Source organism: Protopterus annectens, chromosome 8.part0 (genome assembly GCF_019279795.1).
Source record: "Protopterus annectens isolate FY-2018-M chromosome 8.part0, PAN1.0, whole genome shotgun sequence".
NCBI classification, from domain to species: domain Eukaryota; kingdom Metazoa; phylum Chordata; order Ceratodontiformes; family Protopteridae; genus Protopterus; species Protopterus annectens.
The window spans coordinates 1,349,216,204-1,349,241,126 of NC_056741.1; the positions used below are offsets into that span (position 1 = coordinate 1,349,216,204).

At 36.4% G+C, this 24,923-nt stretch overlaps 1 protein-coding gene across 1 annotated transcript in view; it reads right to left on the reverse strand.

Annotated features, from left to right (window-relative positions):
* Positions 1 to 24,923, reverse strand: part of LOC122808093 — an 87,572-nt gene that overhangs the window by 51,181 nt on the left and 11,468 nt on the right. The window contains exon 2 of the mRNA XM_044079066.1: positions 18,227 to 18,584. Within this exon, the coding sequence (XP_043935001.1) occupies positions 18,227 to 18,584 (358 nt within the window). The remainder of the gene's footprint in view (positions 1 to 18,226; positions 18,585 to 24,923) is intronic.

Consider the following 24,923-nt stretch of genomic DNA (forward strand, 5'->3'; position numbering starts at 1 on the left):
AGGTCTAGTGAGGTGCTCTGTTTGACATGAAGTGGGAGTCTGTTCCAAAGGTGTGGTAAGCTGTGGGAGACAAATTTGTCCCTCCAGCAGGTTCTATTAATGTCACATACCAGGTTATGGTCTTTAGAGCGAGTAACCCGTGTACCATTTGACTTGCGGATATACAGCATTTCCAATAAAGCAGGGTCAGAGAGTGCCTTATATTCAAGGCAGAGATCAACTCTGAGTAGTCTGTATGAAACAGAATAAAGTGACAGTGACTTCAGAAGATCCACATAGGACAGATGCTTAAGACCTTGACTTTTCCTTGTGAAGGAACCTTTGTGGCCTCTCTAATTGCTGCAGGTGCTTGGAAAGGTACATACCAAAAGGGGCATTTTACTCACTTATTGGCCTGATGAGGAAAGAGTACAGGGAGGTTATAACTTCTTTTTTTCTGGAAGCAATGCCCTTACTTATGAGATGAGCAATACAGAATGCCTTTCTTACCACTGTGGAGACATGGTTATCAAAGGTAAGGTTGTTGTCAACCTGTGTGCCAGGTCTCTCACCACTGAGTGTGTACTTAGGGTATTGCTATTGATGTGGTAGTTAGCAGTAACATCACTGTTACTGAAAGGGATGATAATACATTTTTTGCATTGATTTTAAGGCCATGACATTGGCACCAATCATTTGTTTGAGTAATACCCTCCTGTAGGATGTTGACATAATTTGGAGATTCTATGACCACTCTCAATTTGCAGTCATCAGCAAACTTTGTCAGCCACAGACCTTTATTTTTGTTTTTACTTTGGCAAAATAGATTTCAAACAGTAGAGGTCTCAGGACTGATCCCTGTGGAACATCACTGGTTACATGTCTGCTGTTGGAGGTGGATTCCCCTATTTTGACTATATGTGTTTTATCAGTGAGCCAGTTAGTGACCCATCTAATGATATAAGGATTGATACTTAGATGGGTGAGTTTGTCAATGATGTCTGTGTCAGGGATAGTGTCAAAAGTTTTGGCTTAGTCTAGGCAGGCTGTATGCACAGATTTCCCCTTGTCCAGGGCCTTGGTGACTCTCTCTCGAAGTCCACCAGATTTAACAGACATGATCTCCCTTTGAAAAATCCAAACTGGGTAGGGTCAAGTGTTTGGTGATTACTTGTATCTTTGTTGATAAGGTCCATGATGATTCGCTCCATGACCTTGCAGATAAGGCTAGTCAGACTAATAGGTCTATAGTTCCCAGTCAGCGAATGCACCACCTTTGCACAAAGGAATAATGGTGGCCATTTTTCATTTAGCTGGGACAAAGGTGGTGCTTAGACTTTGATTCAAAAGAGTACCCAATGGTGTTGCCATTTCTTGTTGGAACCCATGTAGGAAGCAGCCTGGGATGTTATCAGGTCCCATAGATGCTGTGTTTTTGGCCTTAGAGATGGCGTTTATGACCTGCTTTTTAGAGATACAAGATATGTTCTTCTTTGAGTTGAAGTTATCTTAGAAATGGTTATTTAAAGCAGTGGGGACTCGGGAGTTTAGGATGCAACCTTTCCCTGGTTGCCCTTGGGGCTTTCTCCTGAAAAAAAGAACATTTTTGCTGATTTAAATGAAATATTCTTTTTGTTTGGAGAATTGTGATTGGAATTTAGGCATTTAACCAACTGAACCAACAGTTATTCTGCTAATTAATACTTGTTTAACAAGTCTCAGACCATCACCAGAGAAAGATCATGGGATCTTGTAGTAAATGTTTCAGTATGTCAGATGAAGTGTCTTAGTTGCAAATATTGTGCCTTCAGTTTTGGATTTGCAGTATGTGGAAAAGAGGGAAAAGGTAGAAAACTAATTTTTTACATTTTCTCCAAGTTTTTCTGATCTGTGACTTCACATCTGCAGTGATCAGGACAGTGGGGTGGGGCTTGGGCAGTACACACACAAAATGTATCATTCTTCTTTGAGTGCCACTATCTTGGAGTCTAACATTTTGCATTTTTTGCTGCTGTGTTTCAATGAATTGCATATCAATTAAATGAGATGTGATTAATTATAGTGAATCCCTATCCTCAGACCTGGTCTCAGAATACTACACATATTCATAAGCCTGTGTTGTAGCTGCTCACTGAGCATTCCAGAGAAAAACAGAAACAGTGTTTGGCAACATTCAGAGACATTTAACTTTCTTTGCCAACAGAGGACTTCAAACAAATTGAAGATTTCACCTTCACAGCTGAAGAAACAAAGAAATACATAAAGAAAAGTCAAAGAATTATGTCTTTATGAGGTCTGAACCCTGTGCTAACAAATATATCTGTACCAAAAAAATAAGACTAGTATTCATAGTCATTTGCTGAACTGAAGTAGGGGTATCCCTGATGTTTGCGAGTGGGTGTAGCTAAGGCACGATTCACAGAGGCCATTTACACTAGTGTGCAATGCCTTAAGAATAATGAGATGTAAATATGAATTTTTAATGCAGTGTATGCTAATGAAGTGTTATTGCAATTCATAGTCCAATATCTATGCCATATGCACATCCATGTTGAAAGCATTGTTATACCTCTGATATTTGATTTGCAATCCATGAACTTGCCCCCAATGATCCTTTCAGTAGTTTCTCCCAGTATCCATGGGCACTAAAAAGACACCAAAATGAATTATTTTCCTCAGCAATCACTTCAGCAGTCTGACCATGTATACCCAACACTTCACTGACTCACAAATGAATGATTTTCCTCAGTGCCCCTTCAGTAGTTTCTCCATGTATGCACAAGCGCTTCATTGGTGAATAAATGCATAATTTTTCCCAGTGACCCCATTCACTAGTTTATGCAAATATGCACAAGCACTAAAATGACACAAAATAAATTATTTTCCTCCGCAATCACTTCAACAATCTGACCACGTATGAACAAGCACTTCACTGACACATAAATGAATAATTTTTCCCAGTGACCCCTTCAGTAGTTTGACAATGTATGCACAAGCACTGAAATACAATAAAACAAATATTTCTTTAAGTGAAGTAAATAATTGTATCTCCTTTTAAAAAGTATGGTAGTAAATATTTTTTTCCCCTTCCAGTCAGCTAATTCAGTTGCTACATAACTCACATATTCCACAGGTAAAATGATGCTTACTGACATATGTTCAGGGTCCTTTATGTGTTTATTTATACAAATAGAGACCTTTTACGTAAATCATTTTGAATCATAGTAATATGTAAACTTGTAATGCATCTTATCCTCATAATAACTCTCACCCTAATGCTTATGCCTTAAGCATGTTCCACTTTTGCCTTAGTGAGGCATGTTTATCAAAACGCCCCTGTATTTCCATAGTCAGCCTGAATGACCTTTTTTGCATAAGGACATAGTACCGCTCTTCATGGATTACCGCTATGAATTTAAGAAGGACAGGATTATGAATACCGCCATAAAACTTTCCAGATTAATCCCAGTTACATTAGATCTTAAAAATGGAGCTTGACAAGCTGCCGAGTCCCATTTCAGCAGAACTGGTATTCTGTGAAAAAAAGTTTGACAAATCAAGTGGACTTTGAATCTATCCCCCTAAGGAGATATAAACTGCTCTAAGGTGTTATGAACTTGGGATAGGTTTTATTTGATGTTGGAACTAGTCTTCACAGTTTGCTGGAATCATTTTTAAAAAAATAGTAGTTTTGCTGAACTATGATTTAATAAACTGACCCTTGAAGGGCCAGATTAATACATGTTGCTCAGTCAGGGCATGTTATATAAACAAAGTAATATAAACATGCAAAAACATACCTACCCATACCCACACACACACACACACACACACACACACACACACACACACACACACACACACACACACACACACACACACACACACACACACACGCACATGCACACGCACACGCACACGCACACACACACAGGAGCACATTAGGGCTACAGCTTACCTGTTACAAGGTACCAAGTCTGGCTGTCTGTGGTGCGCAGAACTTATACAAATGAGCAGGAGCAAATGAATAGCACTGCTAAGGCAATTGAGGGTTAGCTGTACTGTGTAGGTCTGTACATATGTAGCTCTGTACAGCCCGTGAATAAACATGTACACAAAGTTATACAATAAGGGCACACTACACACACAACTGCTATTCATCCTTGTTGAAGAAGATTGATAGAAAGATGCTGATTCCTATAATATTGACAATACTAAATATTAATGGCATTGTAGATTCAAAACTTCACTTAAGAGATATGTGTCCATCTAATGCTTTTAGTGTGAGGGAGGAAATAGCCTTTTCACTCTTGATATGGAAACTGCCTCCATATGCCTGTTTTTTTGTTAAACAAGAAACTGCTTTATTGAATTATCACTAATGACATAGGCAATCATACATTTGTATAAATGAAAATAAACCATTCTGACATATTTTTATTTGCAAACATTATACATCACATATAATCTTCTATACAGTCATTATCCATCTGATATTACATAGTTCATTTAATTCCTACATTCCCTTAAACCTCATTCCTTCTCCAAAGCATGTATTGTTTCCACAATTCCCCATTTTTTATGTAATTTGGTCCTACCCTTTTCTAAAGATCCCACCTCCAATTTTTTTCTCTCTGTTACTATATTCACTACTTCTAGTATGCTTGGTTTCTACTTTTACATTTTCTAGTAATTTTTTTTTTTTTGGCAGCTACCAAAATTAAAATCAGCAAGGCTTTACTATGTCTAGGCAATTCCAATTCTGTATCATAGCTCAGAAAATCATTTCCTTGGTTATACCAGTTTGGTTACCCAGTATTTCTGACAGAGTAGTCTGCAGGGAATTTTAAAAGTCTGCCAACTCATTACACTCCCAAAAATAAGTTTCCAATTGCCTCTTTCTTCCCCATCACACCTCCAACAAGTGTAATCTACCTGTGGAAAAAATTCTTGGAGTCTACTTGGCATATAAAAATACCCATGTAAACACTTCCAAGCAAAGGTCTTAAATTGTCTAGACTCTGTTGCATATTTGGGTGTCATACATATATCATGTCATTGTTTTTTTGTGAATTGCTTATCCTAATCCTGTCTAACCTCCTCTAATTGATTCCTATAGTTATTATGTAATATTTTATATGCCCTACTAATTATCCCCTTTTAACAGCAGCTTCTGTTCTAGATTCTACTAAAAACTGTACCAGTGCTGATCTTTCACTTAGGATCCCCCTATTTCTTTCTCTTTTTCTATACTCTAATATCAGTCCTTGATGGTTTAGGCAATCTCTAGCTTGTGATCCAAATGTTTTCTTGGCCTCTTCCCATTCTATTATATTTCCCTCTCTGATTATTTGCTCGCAATACCTTGGTTCCTTTGCCAGCTTTCTCCAGTAAATTCCAACCCCTCTTTCCTACTCATTGTTCCCCTAATTGCAGTCATCCCTATCGGCAGACTCTCCTTTTTCCATTCCCATGTTGGTTTAGTTCTTAGAATATTTTCTGCTACTTTATGAATATAATATTATGTATGGTTATTGTTATTCTGCTAAAAGTTCTGCAGCCAAAATCCCAATCTGTCCTTATTTCTTGAGCTTCCCCCCATTTCATTATCATCCCTTTCCACTTCAAATTATAGCTTTCTGCTTGTACTGTGTATAGGAGCCTTAACTGTGTAGTACTGAAATACCCCTTCAAATCAGGTAGTCCCAAACCACCTTGCTCTACTGGAAGGATCATCTTATTTCACTTGACTCTTGCCCTCTTCCCCTCCCAGATAAAATCTTTCAACTGCTTATTAATTGCTGTCTACAACTTCTCTGGTTGATATAAATATGCTTGACCTCTGTATAAAACTAAAGGGACAAAACATTTTCACTGCTTGTATCTTGCTATCCATATCCATAAAAGAGAGCTTCCAATTTCTTAGTTGTTGTATTATTTTTTTATCCTCTTCCTACATATCCTTAGCTATCATAACAGAATCCTTTTAACCCATACTCCTAAGTACTTCATTTTACATATCTCCATAAATATGGATATTGCTGAACCAATTTGTGTGTAGGTACATAGTTTACAGATATTGCCTTTGTTTTATATTCATTACTTTTGTATCCTGAAAAGGCTTGAAACTGTCTCAGAATGCTCCACAATACTGAAATATTCTTTTCTGGTTTTATCAGGTAATAAATAATATCATCTGCATATATAGCCAATTTTCCTTGATTACCATACCAATTATATCCTTGAATGTTTGAGTTCCTTATTTTCTTTGCCAGTGGTTCTAAATATAACACAAATAACAAAGGGGAAAGAGTACACCCCTGCCTGGTTCCTCTTTTCAAACAGAACCTGTCAGAGAGGAACTCCCACACTTTAATTTTCACCTCCAATGTCTCATATATCACATGCCTGCTATTTTATTATTCTCACTCAAAGAGATTAGTGCAATATTCAGAATATCAGAATTTGAGTATTGTGTTCTTCTCTAAAGTTATGCAACCTCAAAGTGAGAAGAGTACAGTATTAGATATGTGGAAGGGGTGCAGAGGTACTGGTGTCCCCCCAAAAAATCTTAGATTTTATTCAAATGATATTTATCTGTTTTATTTTACACTTCTGTATCCATCCATCCTCAACCCCTTTTCCCATTTCTGCACATGGGCTCGGGGTGTCACTTCAACAGTGACTGCCATCTAGATCCAAGGTTTACATCTCTGGGTGGCTAGCCCTGCCACGGTAGTTAAGTAATATTCCTAAATGGAATGCCACACAGAGTATTTAGTTTAAAAAGCATAAGATAAATTGATGAGAGAACTTGAAGCATTTTACATCAGGTAAATTACATACACATAACTTGTATCATTAGGCTTTTCTGCCTTTCATTATTATTCCACATTTTGGGAATGTTTATTTATAACTAGTCAAATTTTAATTTTATTGATGGTATGCATTTTGGCTTGTTAGACTCTATGGCCACGGTGGTGCAGTGGTTAGCATTGCCACCTCACAGCAAGAGGTTCTCCGGTTCGATCTTCGGCTGGGGTGCCTTCTGTGCAAAGTCTGCATGTCCTCCCTGTAGTCGCGTGGGTTTCCTCCTGGTGCTCCAGTTTCCTCCCACATCCCAAAGACATGCTGTAGGTGGATTGAATACTCTAAATTGGCCATGCGTGCATGTGTGTGCCTTCTGTGAAAGGTTGGGCGCCGGGCTGGCAACTCAACACCTTAAAACTCCACTGCCAATCATGAGCGGACAGGTGATCCGCTGTGGCGACCCCTAACCAGGAAAAGCCGAAAGAAGAAGAAGACTCTGTCTTCAATGTAGTCATTACCAGTAAAGTATTCTTTGTATAAGCCTGACCACAGACTATGTGGAAAAATATTTCTGTAACCTGATACTGCATTGTTGTAGCACAGTTGCTAAGTCAAGCAGGTGTAGGCTGTTCTTCCTGCTGGAAAAGTCAATAGGGCCTAGAAATGCTGTAGCACAGTAATGTTGTGCATAAGTCCATAATGGGATGCTGATGATACTCAGTATGTACAAGTAAGTAATGAGCTTTATGCAGGATCAAAAATGTATGGATCATGCTGTGTATTTTTGTGCACCAAGGATCATACAGTGATGTAGTGCTTGTTCTGTATGTTAGAAAGCACAAACACTGTGGAACACACACACAGACAGACAGACACACACACACACACACACACACACACACACACACACACACACACACACACACACACACACACACACACACACACACACACACACACGCCTATACCTGTAAAAACACATAGACATACATACCTGTATTGACAAACTCACATACACATGCCTATACCTGCACAAACACATAGACATACATACCTACACACACACACACACACACACACACACACACACACACACACACACACACACACACACACACACACACACACACACTTGACAGTATGTATATGCTGCATACACGTGGTAAGTATATGCAGATGTTACCATGCACTTCACACTATTTTCAAATTTGGGAGCCTTTCTGTTTGTCACTAATCAGTTGACTGATGCTCAGAATGTTGTCAGTGAAGTATTAGCAGTGTCTTGTAATGGAGGTTAAACTTGCAAAAAGATGAGTGTTGCATTTGTACCACTTTCTCCATATTCTCCAAGATTATGTGATCTATGACTTGGTATATATGTAATTCATGTTTGTGGGGGCTTGCATGTGCCCCCTACATAAAAAAATATATATTTTTGTGTTTTGCAACCTTGGGAGGTTTACCATTTTGAGTAGCAACCTTCCATGATTTTATATGTTTTGTGGTCAAATAACTGTGTGTTTATTCATAGTAAATCGATCAAATTTATTTGTTTTCACCATGCTGCTTGCAGTGCAATCAGTGATAAGTATGCGGCATAGCATCTGTGTGCACCTACTATACACTACAATGTACCCCAGCAGACACATCATACCTGTACTTTTTGGAAAAAATGCCTGTTCTAGCACAAGAAAACGAGAGATGCAGGCAGTTCATAACCAAAGATTAAGCTGAGCAAAGCATGATTCCATTCACTGCACTATACATAAGCCCATTGGCTCATTAAACAAAAAAAATATAGACCATACCTTTTGGCTGTCCCTGGTTTTTCAGAATATCCTTGATTTTTTGCACTGTCCTTTATAAAATGTTTAATTTTCAGTTAAATGACAGAGAATTACAGTTAGTTACTAATGGCATACATTAAACGTTAATGTTTCTTGTTCTGAAAATGCGTGTTGATCCAAAACATGCTGTTTTATTAACTTTTTAAATGAAATTGAGCAATATTTAAAAACTGCCCCTGATTTTGGGCCTTTTCTTCCTGTTACTGGGAGCCACAGCACAGAGGAGGGTTTTCTTGGTAGAGCTGCATGCTAATGCTAATGTTAATGTGGCAGTCTGTGAGAGCATCTAATACTAATTGCTCGGCAGCATAATGTTTCATTATTGGAGGGAAAAGTGAATGCCATCAAAAGATAGCAGTTACCTATTCACATTCCCATGGAAGCAGTTGCAGTGCAGGTAAGTTCAGCGAAGACAACGGGGGTGGAAGATATGTTAGTGTGTGCATGTATGTGCACATGTCTGTGGGGGCATGAATGAAGATGCATAAATTTATGTGTCTGTGTGTGTGTGGTCACGTGAGTGTATGTCTGCCTAGGTGGCAACACTTTAGGAGTTTAGCGAGTTGAGAGTCTAGATGTGTATATGTGTTGAAAAATGTGTGTGGGTGGAAGGGGGAGTGTTACTGTGACTGTGATTGACTGGGGTGGGGGCTTGTTTTATGCATGTTGTGTGTGTGTGTGTGTGTGTGTGTGTGTGTGTGTGTGTGTGTGTGTGTGTGTGTGTGTGTGTGTGTGTGTGTGTGGTGTGTAAATGTGAGTATCTGGGTGGTGTGTGGGGTGTGGATCTATTTATACACATGTGCATATGTGTGTGTGTGTGTGTGTGTGTGTGTGTGTGTGTATACACGTAAGGGTTGCCTTTGCCAATATGATGCATGGACCACCACAAAGAACACTACCGCTATCAGGTCTGACAGCATTACTGTTAGCTAAAGTGTAATTCAGAGACATCCTAATGCGCTGATAACGAGGTCTTTCTCAGTTTGACCAGAGCTGAATCTGAATTACATTTGCTTACTGTCATGGAAATTGACCTGCCTGCAGTAGGCAAATTTCACAAAAGATGGGCACTTTCCAAATTTCAGGGTTTGTCTCATTTATTGATGAGTAATGAATTACCTTTCAAGTATTTAATTGCCTAAGTTCTTCAGAATCTTGACTGACATATCTTTTGATTAGTATTTTTTTAAGGTATTTGTCTGGTTATGTCGAGTACAAGGCTTATACAGTGGAGACACTAATATACTCTTTATATTTTGGGTTTGTAAAAAAGTTGAAATTTTAATTTCTAATCGTCATCCTAAGGGTATTATATGGTATGCATAGTTTCTTCCAGCTGACACAAGGTGAGATAACAAACTAATGAACTAATTGCTATGTGCCCTGATCTGCTAAAACCACAGAATTTTTACAGAGCATAAGAACTAGGAGGTTAAAAAAAATAAAGGCTGCTATGTGCAGATTCACAGTGTTGGGTCTTACACATGCTGAGAATTTTACCATGTCCACTGTTGTTTCAGGGGGAATATCTTAGCCTTTTCCCTGTAGGAAATGATTAGTGGCACTCCAGTGTACCTCCCAGACTCTACAGCATGATGCTCCTTTGGCACCCAGCTGCACCAGAGGAAGGAGAGATCGACTTTGTCATTCATCTTACATCTTCACCTGAATTCCTACTTTGAGCCTGCTACTCAAACCTGGGACACAGGGTTGCAGTGATACACTGACACTGCACCAATCGGCTGCATCCCAGAATTTGTAGCTCCTGTTGGCTATCTATCAACAAATCTTAAAACTTTACTAAATAAAAGGAGAAAGTAGATCAGAAGGAAATTGAGGAAATAACTATTAAATGAATGACTGAGGTTAATGACTGACAACATTTTCTTCATTTTAAGCTGAAAATTCATGCTATAGTCAGCAAACAAAAATATAAATTATGATTATGAATGACTGCAAGAATAAAAATAAAACTACATAGTAAATAGACTTATTGTAGCAGACATCAGTTTGAAGAACATTATGCAAGCTCTGGAGGCATACATCGATAAAGTCCAGACTATGGCCCATGTGACCTAGGTTCAGTTAGCTGCTTATGCATCTGTTGGAAATGATGGGTAAACGATAGGGGTCCTCATCCAGGAAGGATGGAGTGGAGCAGACTGTAGACTATCCTATTCCTTGGATAAGGGGAGGAGTAGATGCAGATCTGGCCTAGGTGTGGCCATTTCTCACCAAACCACCACTTGCTGAAGGTCTTCATTCACAGATGCACAAAAGCATACACATAAATAGGGATGCCTCTGTGATCACACAGGGCATAATCCTACCTCCAGGAGGGTTTGAGGTCATGTAATACAATGCCTTTTTCCTAGAGTGCCAGCAAAGGTTACAAACAAGTTTTGTGACTGCCTATTTGATAGCCTTTTCATTCAGCATTCACCTCATACTAGTAATAACTTGAACAGGGGAGAACACTGACTTAAAACCAATTGGTAGAGGCTTGATGATCAGCACAATGGGAAAAACATACAGAAAAAACAAACAAACAAAAAAATTGTTTACAGTAAAAAATAAAATCACATAAGTTGTTTATACTTCAAAGGTATGTAAACGATTAATTGTCTTCTAACAGAATCAAACTGAGGCAGTATGCAGATAAATATTATAAAATTAATGGTTCATTCTTGCTATATGATAACCAGTTGTTTAATTTAATACTTTACCAAGTATATGTTTGTTAACTTGTTGTTTATTAGTTATTATTTTCCCATCAAACCACTTTGCACACTCATGGATAACTCTGATGTTTTCCCTTCACTGGTTGTACATATTCCTGTATAGAATAGCTGACCTTTTCCATAGTGAGACCTGTCACTGTCTTTAGCCTGATTTTGGTATTCTATTTCTGTTGGCTGCTCGTCTTCTTTTTGTAATTCCATGGGAACAAAAGGACATGTTTGCATTCCCTTTAACTGTTAGATATCACATGCATCTATACCTCTCAACCTTTAAGCACAAGACTCAGGAACAAAGACAAAAATAATGGGAGAACAAAGGCCCGAAACTAGGAACATATTTTAAAAAAATTTTATTATAAGCGTAGAAAGTTTCTAGCATAACAAATTTTGCATTGGGATGCATTTTCTGAAGAATATGAGTCTGCAACTCAAATGTTTGCAATGATTTACTGATTGCAGTCTTCACTGAATTGCCAGAAAATCACAATTTTTACAAGGGCAAGACTAAAAATATAAAGCAAAAATATGGCCATTCTGTAAAATTCTAGACAGTTGAAAGGTATGCATATGACCCTTCTCTTTTCTTTCAGCTTTTATCTGTTGTACCTTTTAGATGCCATGCTGTGCCCTCTCTCATTTTGTTTCCAGTAACTATATTCTTTATAATGGTTCCCAACAAGGTCTTATATCTTTGTTATAACACTCATCCTACTGTCACAATCTTTCATGCAATTACCAGCTTGGAACCCCTTCAAAGTCATTTAGTAATGCATATCTTGTCAGCTTATTCATACGTTTTTAGATTCATAGATTCATAGGTTAGTACTAAGCTAACTGCCTTTGTGGGCCATTTTAAGCCTAGCCATTTACCCCATCTGAAAATCAAACCTTGGACCTTGTGTTTGTAAGGTGAACACCTTAACCATTGTGCCAACCTCCCACCCACATGAAGATTCTCATCACCTCTGCTTTTGTAACTTCATATATTTTGAGCTTTCCAATTTATCATGTTTCCCTTACCCCCAGTCTCCTGTTCCTTATGCCTCCTTACCCCAAACCATGATGCTTAACATTCTGATTCTGTTCTTCTGTTTCCCAAATTTATGATCACTCATTTGTGACATTACTTTTCACCTTTATATACTACCTCTTCAGAGTGCCACTACAAATACTCCATTACTCGTTGTGTCCAAACTTCCATAAGTTACTAAATCCCAAGCATATCATCTAGCCCCTCTTTCTCTACTCAGAAGAGACCTCCATATAGTTGTGTTGCATCTCAGACATATTTATGTCAGTTTTAAGTTTTTTTTCCCCATCTACTATTCTATCATTCTGGACTTCCACGTTAGCTGCACACTGATCAACAGCTTAGCTTATTCTCTCACAGTGTGAAAGCAGAAATTGAGAAAAAGGAGTGCCATTGAAACTGTTTTTGGGGTAAAATTGAGTTAATGGTTCGTAAGTACATTACCTGGATGCCAGCAAAAAAAAAAAAAAAAGGTGGAATACCTGAAAGAAAATCAACCAGAAAAGGTGAGGAGAAAACATTGTCTGGGAAGGATTCTGCAGCTATTCAGCAAAAAGCAGTTCATGCTTCAACTTTGGTTCAAGAGATGACTTCCATTAATGTAGAGGAAAAAATAAATTAAATGTACTCAGATATGATTAAAATAAATGAAACATAGAAGGAATATACTAACTCAAATAACAAAAGGCTGGAAATAATAGAAAAGGCTTTTGGTAGCTGTTCAGATGAACTGATAAAACAAAAATCAGAGGTTAAAATGAAGAAAAGGCTGGCTGTGTATGAGGCTTCTCAAGAAGGGAAGGTAGAGTTAGAAGACAGAGCATGCAGAGATAACATGAGCTCTTCTGCTGTGCAAGGGATATTGAGTGAAAAGACTGTATTCATTTTATGAAAGCACAAATAAGCAAGTAGACTAGCAGGAGTTGTTAATTGAAAGGGCACTTCATGTGCTTGCTCCAAACCTGGCCATGATAAAGCAGCAACGACCTATACTAGTAAAGATGCAGTCATGCAAACTGTAGCCAAAGGGAAAGTATTAATAATTGGGGATAGCAGTGTTTTTGTTGAAAAATCACTGTACTCCAAGCAGAAGAGAAGCAAATTTATCAGAGCAATCAGTGAATATCAAGAGGCAGGTGTGAAATTCAAGCATCTGTATCCAGCTGTCTTCAGAATATTTTTTCCTGGAAAATCAGATATTTTTGGATGGAGTAGAGGCTAAGGAGGAAATAAAAAAGTTTATCCAACAAAAACCAAGCCATCAAACAGAAGGGGACTGTGCTTCTTGTTCTTTTGACAATAAAGCTCATATAGAAACTTTTCTAGTGAAACCTTTTCCAGTGTTTCAATAGAAAATTCTTGAGGGATAGTAGATAACTAGAAGAATCAGGAGTACCTTGGACTTGAACCAGAGTCTGGTGTTGGGAGGTGGAAATGAACATGAAGATGGCTAGCAAAACTGAAATTAGTGAATAAATGGGAAGATTATAAAGCATCAATCACATTTGTGAAATATGGTTTTGCAAGAAAAATTGCTTAAGAAAATGGGACTTTTGACTTTGTTAAAGTTATGGGTGGACTGGACTGTAAAGCAAATGCCCCACTTTATGTTATTAATGTTTAAAAGGACACTAAAATAGGGAAAAAGTAACTGCAAATTAAACAATATTTATTCTTATTAGTATTTCTATAAAACATGTCATGATATAATCTACATATTTTATATAATAGAACAGTATTGTGTAGTGTGTAGTCAGCAGTGTTTTAAATGTGGGGGAATCTTTTTATTGACTGTTTGTATTAAAGATATTAAAGTAAACTGGTACATTTTAGTTGTAAGAAATATAACAGTATAACAGGAGAATAAAGTGTGGAGAAAAGCAAGTTTAGTGATAACATATTATGATAGTCCTCTGGTGGGGTAGGGTGTAAAAGTGCAATGATTGTATTATATTATATTATATTATATTAGATATGAAATTAAGATATTTTATTTTATTTTTACAAAAGTGAATGTCTTAAGCTATAAGCAAATATTTTTGAAAGCAGGTAGGCTTTAAAAAAGACAAAATGATGAAAGCCATGAAAAATGCTAAGTTTCTTATAACTGCAAAGATATTAGCTTGTTTTTAATGCATCAACAAATGTTCAGTGGGAGTCAATATATCTGCAGCTGTACAGTGCGTTTTGAGTGAAATTTACAAAGATTCATTGCTGAGTTGAGCATATTTCCCTGGAGATAAGCTGCCTGCAGGTGCAAGCAATTAATCATGAGAGTCCTGAGCATTCTTTGCTGATGAAAATGTAAAATGTAATGGTACAATGGGAAGTAGTTCAGTGAAAAATAAAAATAAAGTATGAAATTATGATAAGAGAATAAGAGATAGCCTCTGTAGCAGTGTTAATACTTTAATGCATTTAACACAACAGTATGCAACTTAATTTTAAAGAAAGTCACTGCACTTTTTCTTAGCACTAAAAGTTAATGTGTTCAGAAAACATATAAACTGTTTTTCACATCTGGAAGGGGAATAATGAAAAGAAAAGAACATACAGCAATCAGTATATGTAGGAACTCAGGCTGTAGCATGCTGTTTAGCATGGGTAACCTTAATTTTAGGTTATGTAATGCCTATGGGTGCAGCTGTTAATGTAGGCCAGTTGTCCCTATCTGCAGGGTTAAACTTCATTTTTGAATATGTACAACGTTTTGTGTGTTTGTCCTAAGTTAATAGGGCATGGGGTATTTTGAAAATATATTTAGTTTTTGTTTGAGTATTTTCATTAAAAGAAAAAGTAATATAGGTTCAAACTGAGATGAGGAGAAGCAACTATAAAAAAAGATCAGCCTGCTTAACATTAGGGTATACATGTAACACAAAAGATGAAAATACACATTCAAAAATATCATGTATAATAGGGTGGAACAGCAGCATTTTATAACAATGGCTATTCTATCCATATTATCTTGGAATGTAAATGAACTTATAAACAAAAATATAACAGTATTGAATTATATTAAAAATCCAGAATGCAAATAGCAATGCTACAGGAGTTACATTTGGGAAGAAATAAGTGTGGATATTTAGAAGAATATCAATGACAAAGGAAAATGGGAGTGGTTATACTAATTGCTAGAGTGACTCTAGTAGTGATAGAAGAGGAAAGAAGACAATAATGGTAGATTTGTGGTAATAAGAAGCTTTTCATAAGGGAGGAGGATTACAACAGCATATATTTATATTGCATCAAAAACTCCTATTATGGATCTTGAGAAAATCTTGGGAGAAATAATCAGTTTTTACCAGGAAATATAACTTACAGGTAGAGACTTGAACTTGATTTGCAATAGTAAGGATGTATCAGGAGGACCTAGAAGGGGAATATATAACAAAAAAAGGATAGATTTCTGGAGAAATTTATGAAAATATTACATATGAAATATATGAATTCAGTAGTATTAAACATAATTTACATGTTATTCCCCTAGGTACAATAACTGGGCTAGACTAGATAGAAATTATGTTTTACAGGATCATTTGTGTTTAACTGAAAGCTTCAACACTCATCTAATATCTGTTTCAGATCATGCACCAATAAAAACGGAGATAAAAATGCAGCATAATAAAGTAAAAATGAGACACCATAACTTTTCCACTTACCTGTTAAAAACAGAAGAATTTAAAGAATAGGTAGTAGAAATTACTCGAGTTATTACAAAAGAGAAAAGGTATAAATAGTAGCTGGGATAAAATGAACGTGGAGTTTAAAAACAAGGTAGAAATAGAAGGAATAGGCATTACTTAGAGGGGCTGTCAATAAAGTTCACAGAATAAAGGGAACCACACAGAATAAGAAAAGATACAAATGCAGAGTGCTAAAGAGAAAATAAAAAGATTATCTGGATAATATTCATGTGCTTAGAAAAATTGCTGTTAAGCAAACTATTTTTCGATAATAATTCCAGAGCACAAAAATGTTTAGCACAACATATTAGGCAGCAGAAAGTAGAAAAAGTTGTTGCCAAACTTAGGAAGCCTGTAACAAGAAAAATGACCAGAGATCCTGTAGAGGTTTAGAGATGTTTTGGAAATGTTATGAAAATTTGTGTAAAGCAGAGGAATGTGGAAATCAAGAAAGAGTAAAAATGGATGGAAGACTTAATTATGCCAAGGTTAAAAGTAGATGCGGCTGAATAACTAACAGTTAAGATAGGAGGGGATCAGGTAAAAAAATCTACTATTCCATCATTCATTGGAAACCACTCATGTATTCATGCATATCTGACTTTTGTATTAACCTTTAAGAAGTCTAATAATTTCCAAACTTACATTAAAGTAGAAAGGGAATATTCTGTACATCCACTATACTAAACAATAACCCTCTCTTAAACTAAGCAGACACTTGCTTTGTACTTAATTTGGTAATAACAAATATCTTACTGTCTATAAATAAATGTAAATGATTCTAATGTACCACTTTGCAAATAAAGTGCATTAGTCATTATTCTTCTCCTAATATCTGACATGCATTCTCCTATGTATTTCTTAAATTTTCTGTCAGACTTTCCTACATAAAAGCACAGCCAAATAGAGAACATTTTGTAAGCATATTCTTGACAAAGACAGCATGAGTTAAAGCTTACAGTGTTGGAGAATGTCTTTGAAAATAGAGGGGGAGAAGATTTGATTACTGAAATTGCAAAATGTGAATATAAGTCGATAAATAATTAAAAACCCAAGTGTTCATACCTCTCAAACTGTCGGCATTGCAAACAGGTACAAAGGCCCCTGAAAAGCAGGAATATCTTGCTAAAACTCTGGACGTTTAATTAGCATAAAATTTGAATGCCAAATAGTACAGAACTTTTCCTGCTTCCGTTAGGAGTGTGGGATACTACTCCGATTTAAAAACAGAGAGTGAGAAAATGATTAAACAATCTAAGCACATTATCAAAGAGACAGTGTAAAATCTGTAGACTTTAATTAACTATTTTGCAAAATCCAATCACACAAGGGTCATTATGAACTATTTTGCAAAATCTTATCACACAAGGGTAATTTATTTTTGCTTCAGAAAAAAGGACAGGTAAGATATGTGTCCTCTTTTAAAATTTTTTTTGCCACTTGTATGTTAGTCATGTAGTGTGGTTTTCTGTGTACTAGACAGCTTCAAAAATTGCATGTGAAGAGGGGAATTCAGAAAATTGTGAGAAGAGGTAAATTAAGCCTGAAAATATAGAAGTATCTCCAAAAAATAGGGATATCCTGTTCAGGGGTAAACCAGACCTGGAAATAGGAGCACTCATCTAAAATAGGTGTAGTTAAAGGTCTGCAAATGCTTCTCCTAGTCTTAATGGCCAGGTCAGCATGAAACCTGTGTTTAAATCAGGAACCATTAAATAAATGTGGTAAGTGGATAGTATAACTTAAAGAGCTTAAAATTATTTTATTCATGTGACTGACTACTACTATGTTTCATTTCCTTTTCTCTGGTTTCATACATCTAAAGATGTACTTTTTGTGTGAAAACGTATGAGTTGTTGCTGTTGTTGATTTTTATTTTAACAAATTGCAGGTTTTACTGATACCTTTCAGACAGTGGAGTTTTTATCGACTTTATCCAGAAAACTGTCTTGGATTTTGCTTGCTTGGGTTACTTAGCTTCTAGAACATTAATATACATCGTCAGGGTATTCAGTGGCATTAACATTCTTAAGCTCACTGGACCATTGTTGCTTAAAATTCCCAGATGAGAAAATGTATCTCAGTGTCTCCTGCACACATCATTTAGAGCAGACCAAAGCATTGTGTGCTTACCTTCTTTTTGTCCCAAAACCAAACCACCGAGTGTTGACTGATTTTGAGTCCTCTACACTGTTTTCGTATCCCAGAGTCTCTTTGCCTGTGATGTGTCCTAGCTCCCTTTTTTCCTGGTTATCCTCATGCTTCAGGTCTCCTTTTTCTATACTCTCTTCATTTTCCACAGCTTCAACTAGATTGTCATCTCCCTTCAGATCTTTTTTATCAAACTCATTCTCACGGTCCTCTTCTTCCAGGCTGTCATCTACATTCCATCCATATCTTTCCATAAGTGCATCCATGTCTAGATCTTCTTCATCGGCTTGGATGTCGGAATCTCCAGACCCAATCAGCAGCAGTAGGAGATACATTTGCCCTAATGTGTGGAAGAAAATGAGATTGCAGTACTGCCAGCAACTGATACTCAATTAACAGTGCACCACATATTGGTAACTACCAGAAAGTTCTTAAATATTTTAAACAAATGCCACTGATAATAAATAAAGAACATTTAAAATAAAATTTTCCATTTTTAAAGTACAAATGTGAATTTATACCTGTTATTATTTTTGCCATTTCTCAGCGGAACTTCATTCTCCAAGTTTAAACAGCAGTCTTAGCAGCCCATATTCACATTCTTGCTGTGTAAACACAAAACTGCTTATTTTTCATTCTCTAAATTTATTAATAATTATGTTATTTGATTTTTTTTTCTCATTTGTTGTGAAATCTGTGAACCTTCTTAGAAAAAGTCAAAACTTTATTATGTGAGACATCAGGAGTATGTATATATGTGTATGTGTGTGTGTGTATATATATATATATATATATATATATATATATATATAGACAGAAAACAGATGTGTGTTATGTGTGTGTATATATATATATATATATATATATATATATATATATATATATATATATATATAGGAGCACTACAGAATCCTGAAATCCCAAAATCCTGAAGAACAAAATCCTGAGACCAAAATCTCGAATGTTCAAAATACTGAAAAGACACAGGATACCAACACTTACTATATACTTCTGCACAAGTACATACAGAAACAAATACAACACAAACCATATTACTCTTCTGTAAGTATAAGCAGAGGGGCACACCACCCTGCAGCCCCACACCCCCTGCTACTTAAATATATCAACTCCGAGATTGCATATAGTGTAGTGAAGTGCAGTCTCGGAGTTGATATATTTAAGTAGCAGGGGGTGTGGGGGGCACAGCCCTGCACATGGGGGTGCAGGGGGGCTTTCCCCCTGTGTATAGTTGAAGGGTAATATGTTTCTGTATGTACTTGTGCTGGAATATAGTAAGTGTTGGTATCCTGTGTGTTTTCAGTATTTTGAGTTTTCAGTATTTTGAACTTTCGAGATTTTGGTCTCAGGATTTTGGGCTTTCAGGATTCTGTAGCACTTATATATATATATATATATATATATATATATATATATATATATATATATATATAAAACACACAAGTTTGTTTTATGTCTCTCAGAAAGCCCTGTATTCATTTATGTCTCTCAGAAATCTCTCTATTCATACCTCTCAACTCTACTTATTTTAGAGGTCCATTCCTATTTTCAGGCTTCATTTACTCATTCACGATTTTCTGTAAGTTCTACTATGAAATATTGAAAGGCACAACCCTGACCTTCTGAAACACCAAAAAATAATGCCTACAAAACAGAAGTGCAAAAAAAAAATCAACTTTAAGCACCTGCAACCCTGATGGGGCAAGCCCCCCCTCCCCGAGTTTATACAAACCAACTCCACAGTTACATGCACTCAAACAAGGGAGAAATCATCCTAAAGAAATGAATCATTACTGACACACACTTAGAAATTGCTCTGGCAATGATTTCTTATGGGAAACAGCAATCAGCATTCTGACTCTCAAGTTTTTTTTCCTGTGGGCAAATGAAGATCGAAGAATTTCACCTCAACCAATTGTAGGAATGCCTTTTTTGTATTCCCACCTCTGTCACACAAGAACACAGATTCGTAATATAAATCCTAGCTCTTGGGTTAAAGGCCGTGATAAAAAGGTCATTTTTCCATGATATTATACAAGCAGATTCAGGAAAGACCTCATTTTATCTAATTTGCATGTCTCTGAATTGCTGCTTATTACCACAAGTGCATAGTACTTCCTGATGTAGTTAACAGTGGCAATGGCTGCATAGTGGTTGCACAGGGAACCCCATCATTCACTCTCTCACATACAATGAAAACATTTAGACACTTACATGTACACCCTTGCTCCCACAAATGCACACCCACATATCACGTACCCCATACCTGTCCCTGTATTGCCAGAATTTCTATGATGTCTCCTTTTTCCTGCCCTTGTAAATTACAGATGATTTCTGTCTGTCATTAATGGCAGACAGTAGAGCTTCACACTTCTTATGTTTCAGTAAATCCAGAGAAGTACAAAAGCTATTAGGCTAGCAACTTTCTAATTTGTAAGATGCATAATTGAAATCCATCCCTGCTGTTGTCCTGTCTTGTACTACAACGTTGTGAGGGATGCCTACTGTTCCCTGTTCCTCTCCCCTAGTACATCATGATGAACTGCTGCAGCCATAGAATAATGCCTGGCATCCTCAATACATGTTTAAAAGGCTTCTGCTGACCTAACTTATTAGTGCAGCGGATTAGTGCCAAGCTTTATTGTTGCAAGGGCACAGGAATCAGTTTCCTTTTAGTGCCTTTAAGGCATGCTACTTGATAGTATCCCTGGTGTCTAATGGTTCCCTGCACTGCATTTTATTTATTTTATTTTATTTTTTTAGATTAAGTGCCTTTAAGGCACACTATATGCAGTAAACGTGTAACCCAGGCATACAAAGGTTTTAATGAAGAAAGAATGCTTTTGTCCAACTTTATATCACAACTAAACAATTCCAACTATAAATACTATTACAAGTACTGTATACATAATTGCAACAAAATCTAATGGCCCATATTTTTAATAACAGACCATTAGTAATTGTGTTATCACTCAAAAAAGTATGCACGAAGCACCAAATAACAGGACAGCTGGAATCCAGACAGTTAATTTCCTTTATTCTTTCAACCAGAGCGAGATAAAAAAAAAGTTATTTCATCATTCATCCTAGATAACTAGACTTCCTCAGATTATTATAACATTTTCTCCTCCACCTATATACTAACCGCCATTTACATCAATCATTCAATTATATATAAAAATGTCTATCCAGTTTAAAATGAATATATAATATATAATATACTTGTATCTATCATTTTACCTTAAAAAAAAAACACATATCTTGAAAACTAACACAATAAACAATTAAAAAACTGCAATTTGTTGTATATATATATATATAAAAAATTAAAAAAAACTAAATTGTTTCCCTAACAAGATGAATTCCATATAGAGATACAAATGTTAAAATTCTACAAATTTTGTAAATTGTAACATTTTTGTATTTTGTAGTAGTCCTGTTTGTTATTGATGATTGTTACCTCTGTAACCTGCAGGGTCAAGTGTAACAAAGTGTAATAACAACAAACAACAATTTACATAATACATTTATTTATTATAATTATTGTGTAGGGAAGGATAATGCTTGTATCAACAACATTTAATTGATTTTTTACAAAAGTTAAGTTTTTTTTTAGTTTTTATTTTTTGTATTTTTTCATTCTTTGTGTCTAAATAGATTAGAACACAATTTAGTTTTAATTTATATAAAGTGTATATAATAATTTAAAAATTTTTGAATAAAATTATGCGTTGTTATATGTCATTATATGTGTTTTTTTTTATAAAAGTAAAAAATGTTATAAATTATATTATAACATAATGATTTTAATTTAGATGAAACATTGAATTTGAGAAATAAAATTGAATGATTGATATAAAGAAAAAATACTAAATATATTATTGGAGAAATGTTATTAATAATATATCTAGGGAAAGTTTGTATTTCTCATTGAAAGGTCAGTGTTCGTCTGAAACTTTCTTTTAGTAATTGTGTTATCACACCTGATGACATAATTGAATTTAATTTAATCTGCCACACTAATTCCTTATACAGTAAAACATTCTCCAAATCTCTGCCCCTAGTACAAACTTTTGTATGTTTAAAAGTAGAATTGTTACCATCAGTGCTTTTAACTGCCATAATATGTCAATATATACATCTCTGGAAATTCCTTTAAGTTTTTCCCACACATACAACCCTACTAGTATTGCAGTTATAACAGACTAAACATGCAATAACTGGAATCTTGGGGATAAGGAAATTTCTTATTATCTAGCAGGTTGTGGGGTGCAGATGGCAAGGTGTGGAGTGTGTAACTGTTTTTCTATTTTCTATTTTAGTTGATCATGTGAAATGTTAACTTTTTTATTGCTGCTGGTTTCACTGTTTACTATTTTAGTATATATCTATGTAGTCCCTCCACTCCAGATAGTACATGTATCTGGTTAGCATAACTTTCCAAAAGTGAAAAAAAGAAAATATATGTAACAAGTTTAGGCAAAAGATTTGGCCACCCTATAATCCAGAAGAACAATGTTTAGCAATATCTATAACTTAATAAAATAAAAACATGGTAAATATACAAGTTTTTTTAAATTAAATTCTAGCACATTTCATGGAATATAAATAAACCAAAACAAACAACCAAACAAACAAACAAAACAAATAATTTCCATGGCATACATGGAGTATGTCTAGTTAAACCCTTTGGGTGAAATTAAGTTAAAACTAAATGCAGAAAATAACAAGTTACAACATTAAATATACATTTTTCTTCCTAAAACTATAAAAGTTAGCACTGGCAAAAAGGGAGGGAGGAGACAGCAGACAGTGTAAAAGAAATAAGAAGAAAAGAGATGACATTGTAGCAAACAAAAGACAACAGGAGAAAAATAGACTATCATTTGCCAGGAGTCTCTGTTTTCCAAATTGAACTGTACAGGTCCAGAAACTAGTGTAAAGCACAGAAAAAGCAACTCATACTGAAGAAGGTCTCATAAGGATGTATTTGGATAGCTTCACAGTTTCTCTCACATATAAGTAGTGATGAGTAATGCATTCTAAAAGCCTGATGATAAGTTGAAACTGTAAGGAGACAAATTATACATGGAAGAATGTCATTCCATATTTTGAGAGCTAAATACAAAACAAGTTTTACACTTAGATATTTGGGGAGTGAGGAATGGCAGTGTAAAGGAGTCTTGGTGTTTTAATGCAAACATCATAGGTTCATATGTGTGTACTAGGCTAATGGTCCTGGAGCCTTTACAAGCCTAGCCCATAGAAGTGCCTCGACATTGTTCCACCCAACGTTAGTTCCCAATGCCTCTATCAAGTAGAACCACTGGAGTGATCCTTGGGGTGAACTTTCTATTTCCCATCCACTTATCAAGACTTCTCTTAAAGAGGCCCAGTGAGGTGCTCTGCTTGATATGTATGAGAAGTCTATTCCAGAGCATGGGCAGTCTCTGGGTTATGAACCTGTCCCTCCAGCATGTTCTGTTGATTGTAGTAATGAGGTTGAGGTCTCTGGATCGTGTGGTGCGGAGGGATTGGGATTTCTTTAGATGTAGCATTTCTAACAGAGCTGGGTCAGACATGGCTTTGTAAGTCAAGCAGAGATCACCTCTAAGTAGGAGATATGAGACAGAGAACAGCTGGAGTTTTTTGAGTCTGTCCATGTAGGACATGTGTTTAAGGTCTAGGATCCTCTTTGTGAGGTACTTTTGTGGCCTTTCCAGCTGTTGCATGTAGCTAGAGAGGTACATGCCAAATTGGGCATTATACTGGATGATTGGCCTAATGACGGAATAGTAGAGAGAGAGATGATGACCTCTTTCTTCCTGGATGTAAAACCCTTGGTAATGAGATGTGCCACATAGAAGGACTTTCTGACCACAGTGAAATGTGGTGGTCGAAGTAGAGTTTGCTGTCAACCTGTGTCCCCAGATCTCTTATAAAGCCGTCAGTGTTCAGTGGGCTCCCATTGATGTGGTAATTAGTGGGAACTGAGTTTTTCCCAAGGGGGATGATGATGCATTTTTTGGCATTAAGCTTAAGGCCATGGTTTCGATACCAGTCATTAATGAGGCCTTTCTGTAGGATGTCTACATCACTTGGGGAGTTAATAATGGCTCCCAGCTTGCAGTTGTCTGTGAACTTTGTCAGCTAGAGTCCCTCCATGTTGGCTTGGATTTCTGAGAAGTAGATGCCAAATAGGAGAGGATCCAGGACTGATCCCTGTGGGACTCCACTCATGACTGGTTGGCAGTCTGACTTGGAGTCTGCCACTTTCACACCATGGGTTCTATCTGTGAGCCAATTTACAACCCACCTAGTGATATTAGGGTTGATGCCTAGTTTGGTGAGTTTATTAATAATTCCTGAGTGGGGAATGGTATCAAAGGCCTTGGCCAGATCATATGAACTTCCTTGCCCTCATCCACAGCTCTGGTATCTGACTCAAAGAAATCATCCAGGTTGAGCAGGCATGATCTACATTTCACAAAACCAAATTGCGTGGGATCTAGAGTTTGGAGATTCCCTATATCCTTGTTAATGTTGATGCACTCCATAGGCTTACATATCAGACTTGTCAGGCTAATGGGGTGATAATTCCCAGGGTCTGTAGTCGCTCCCCCCTTTATGAAGAGGGATGACTGTAGCAGTGCGCCATTCA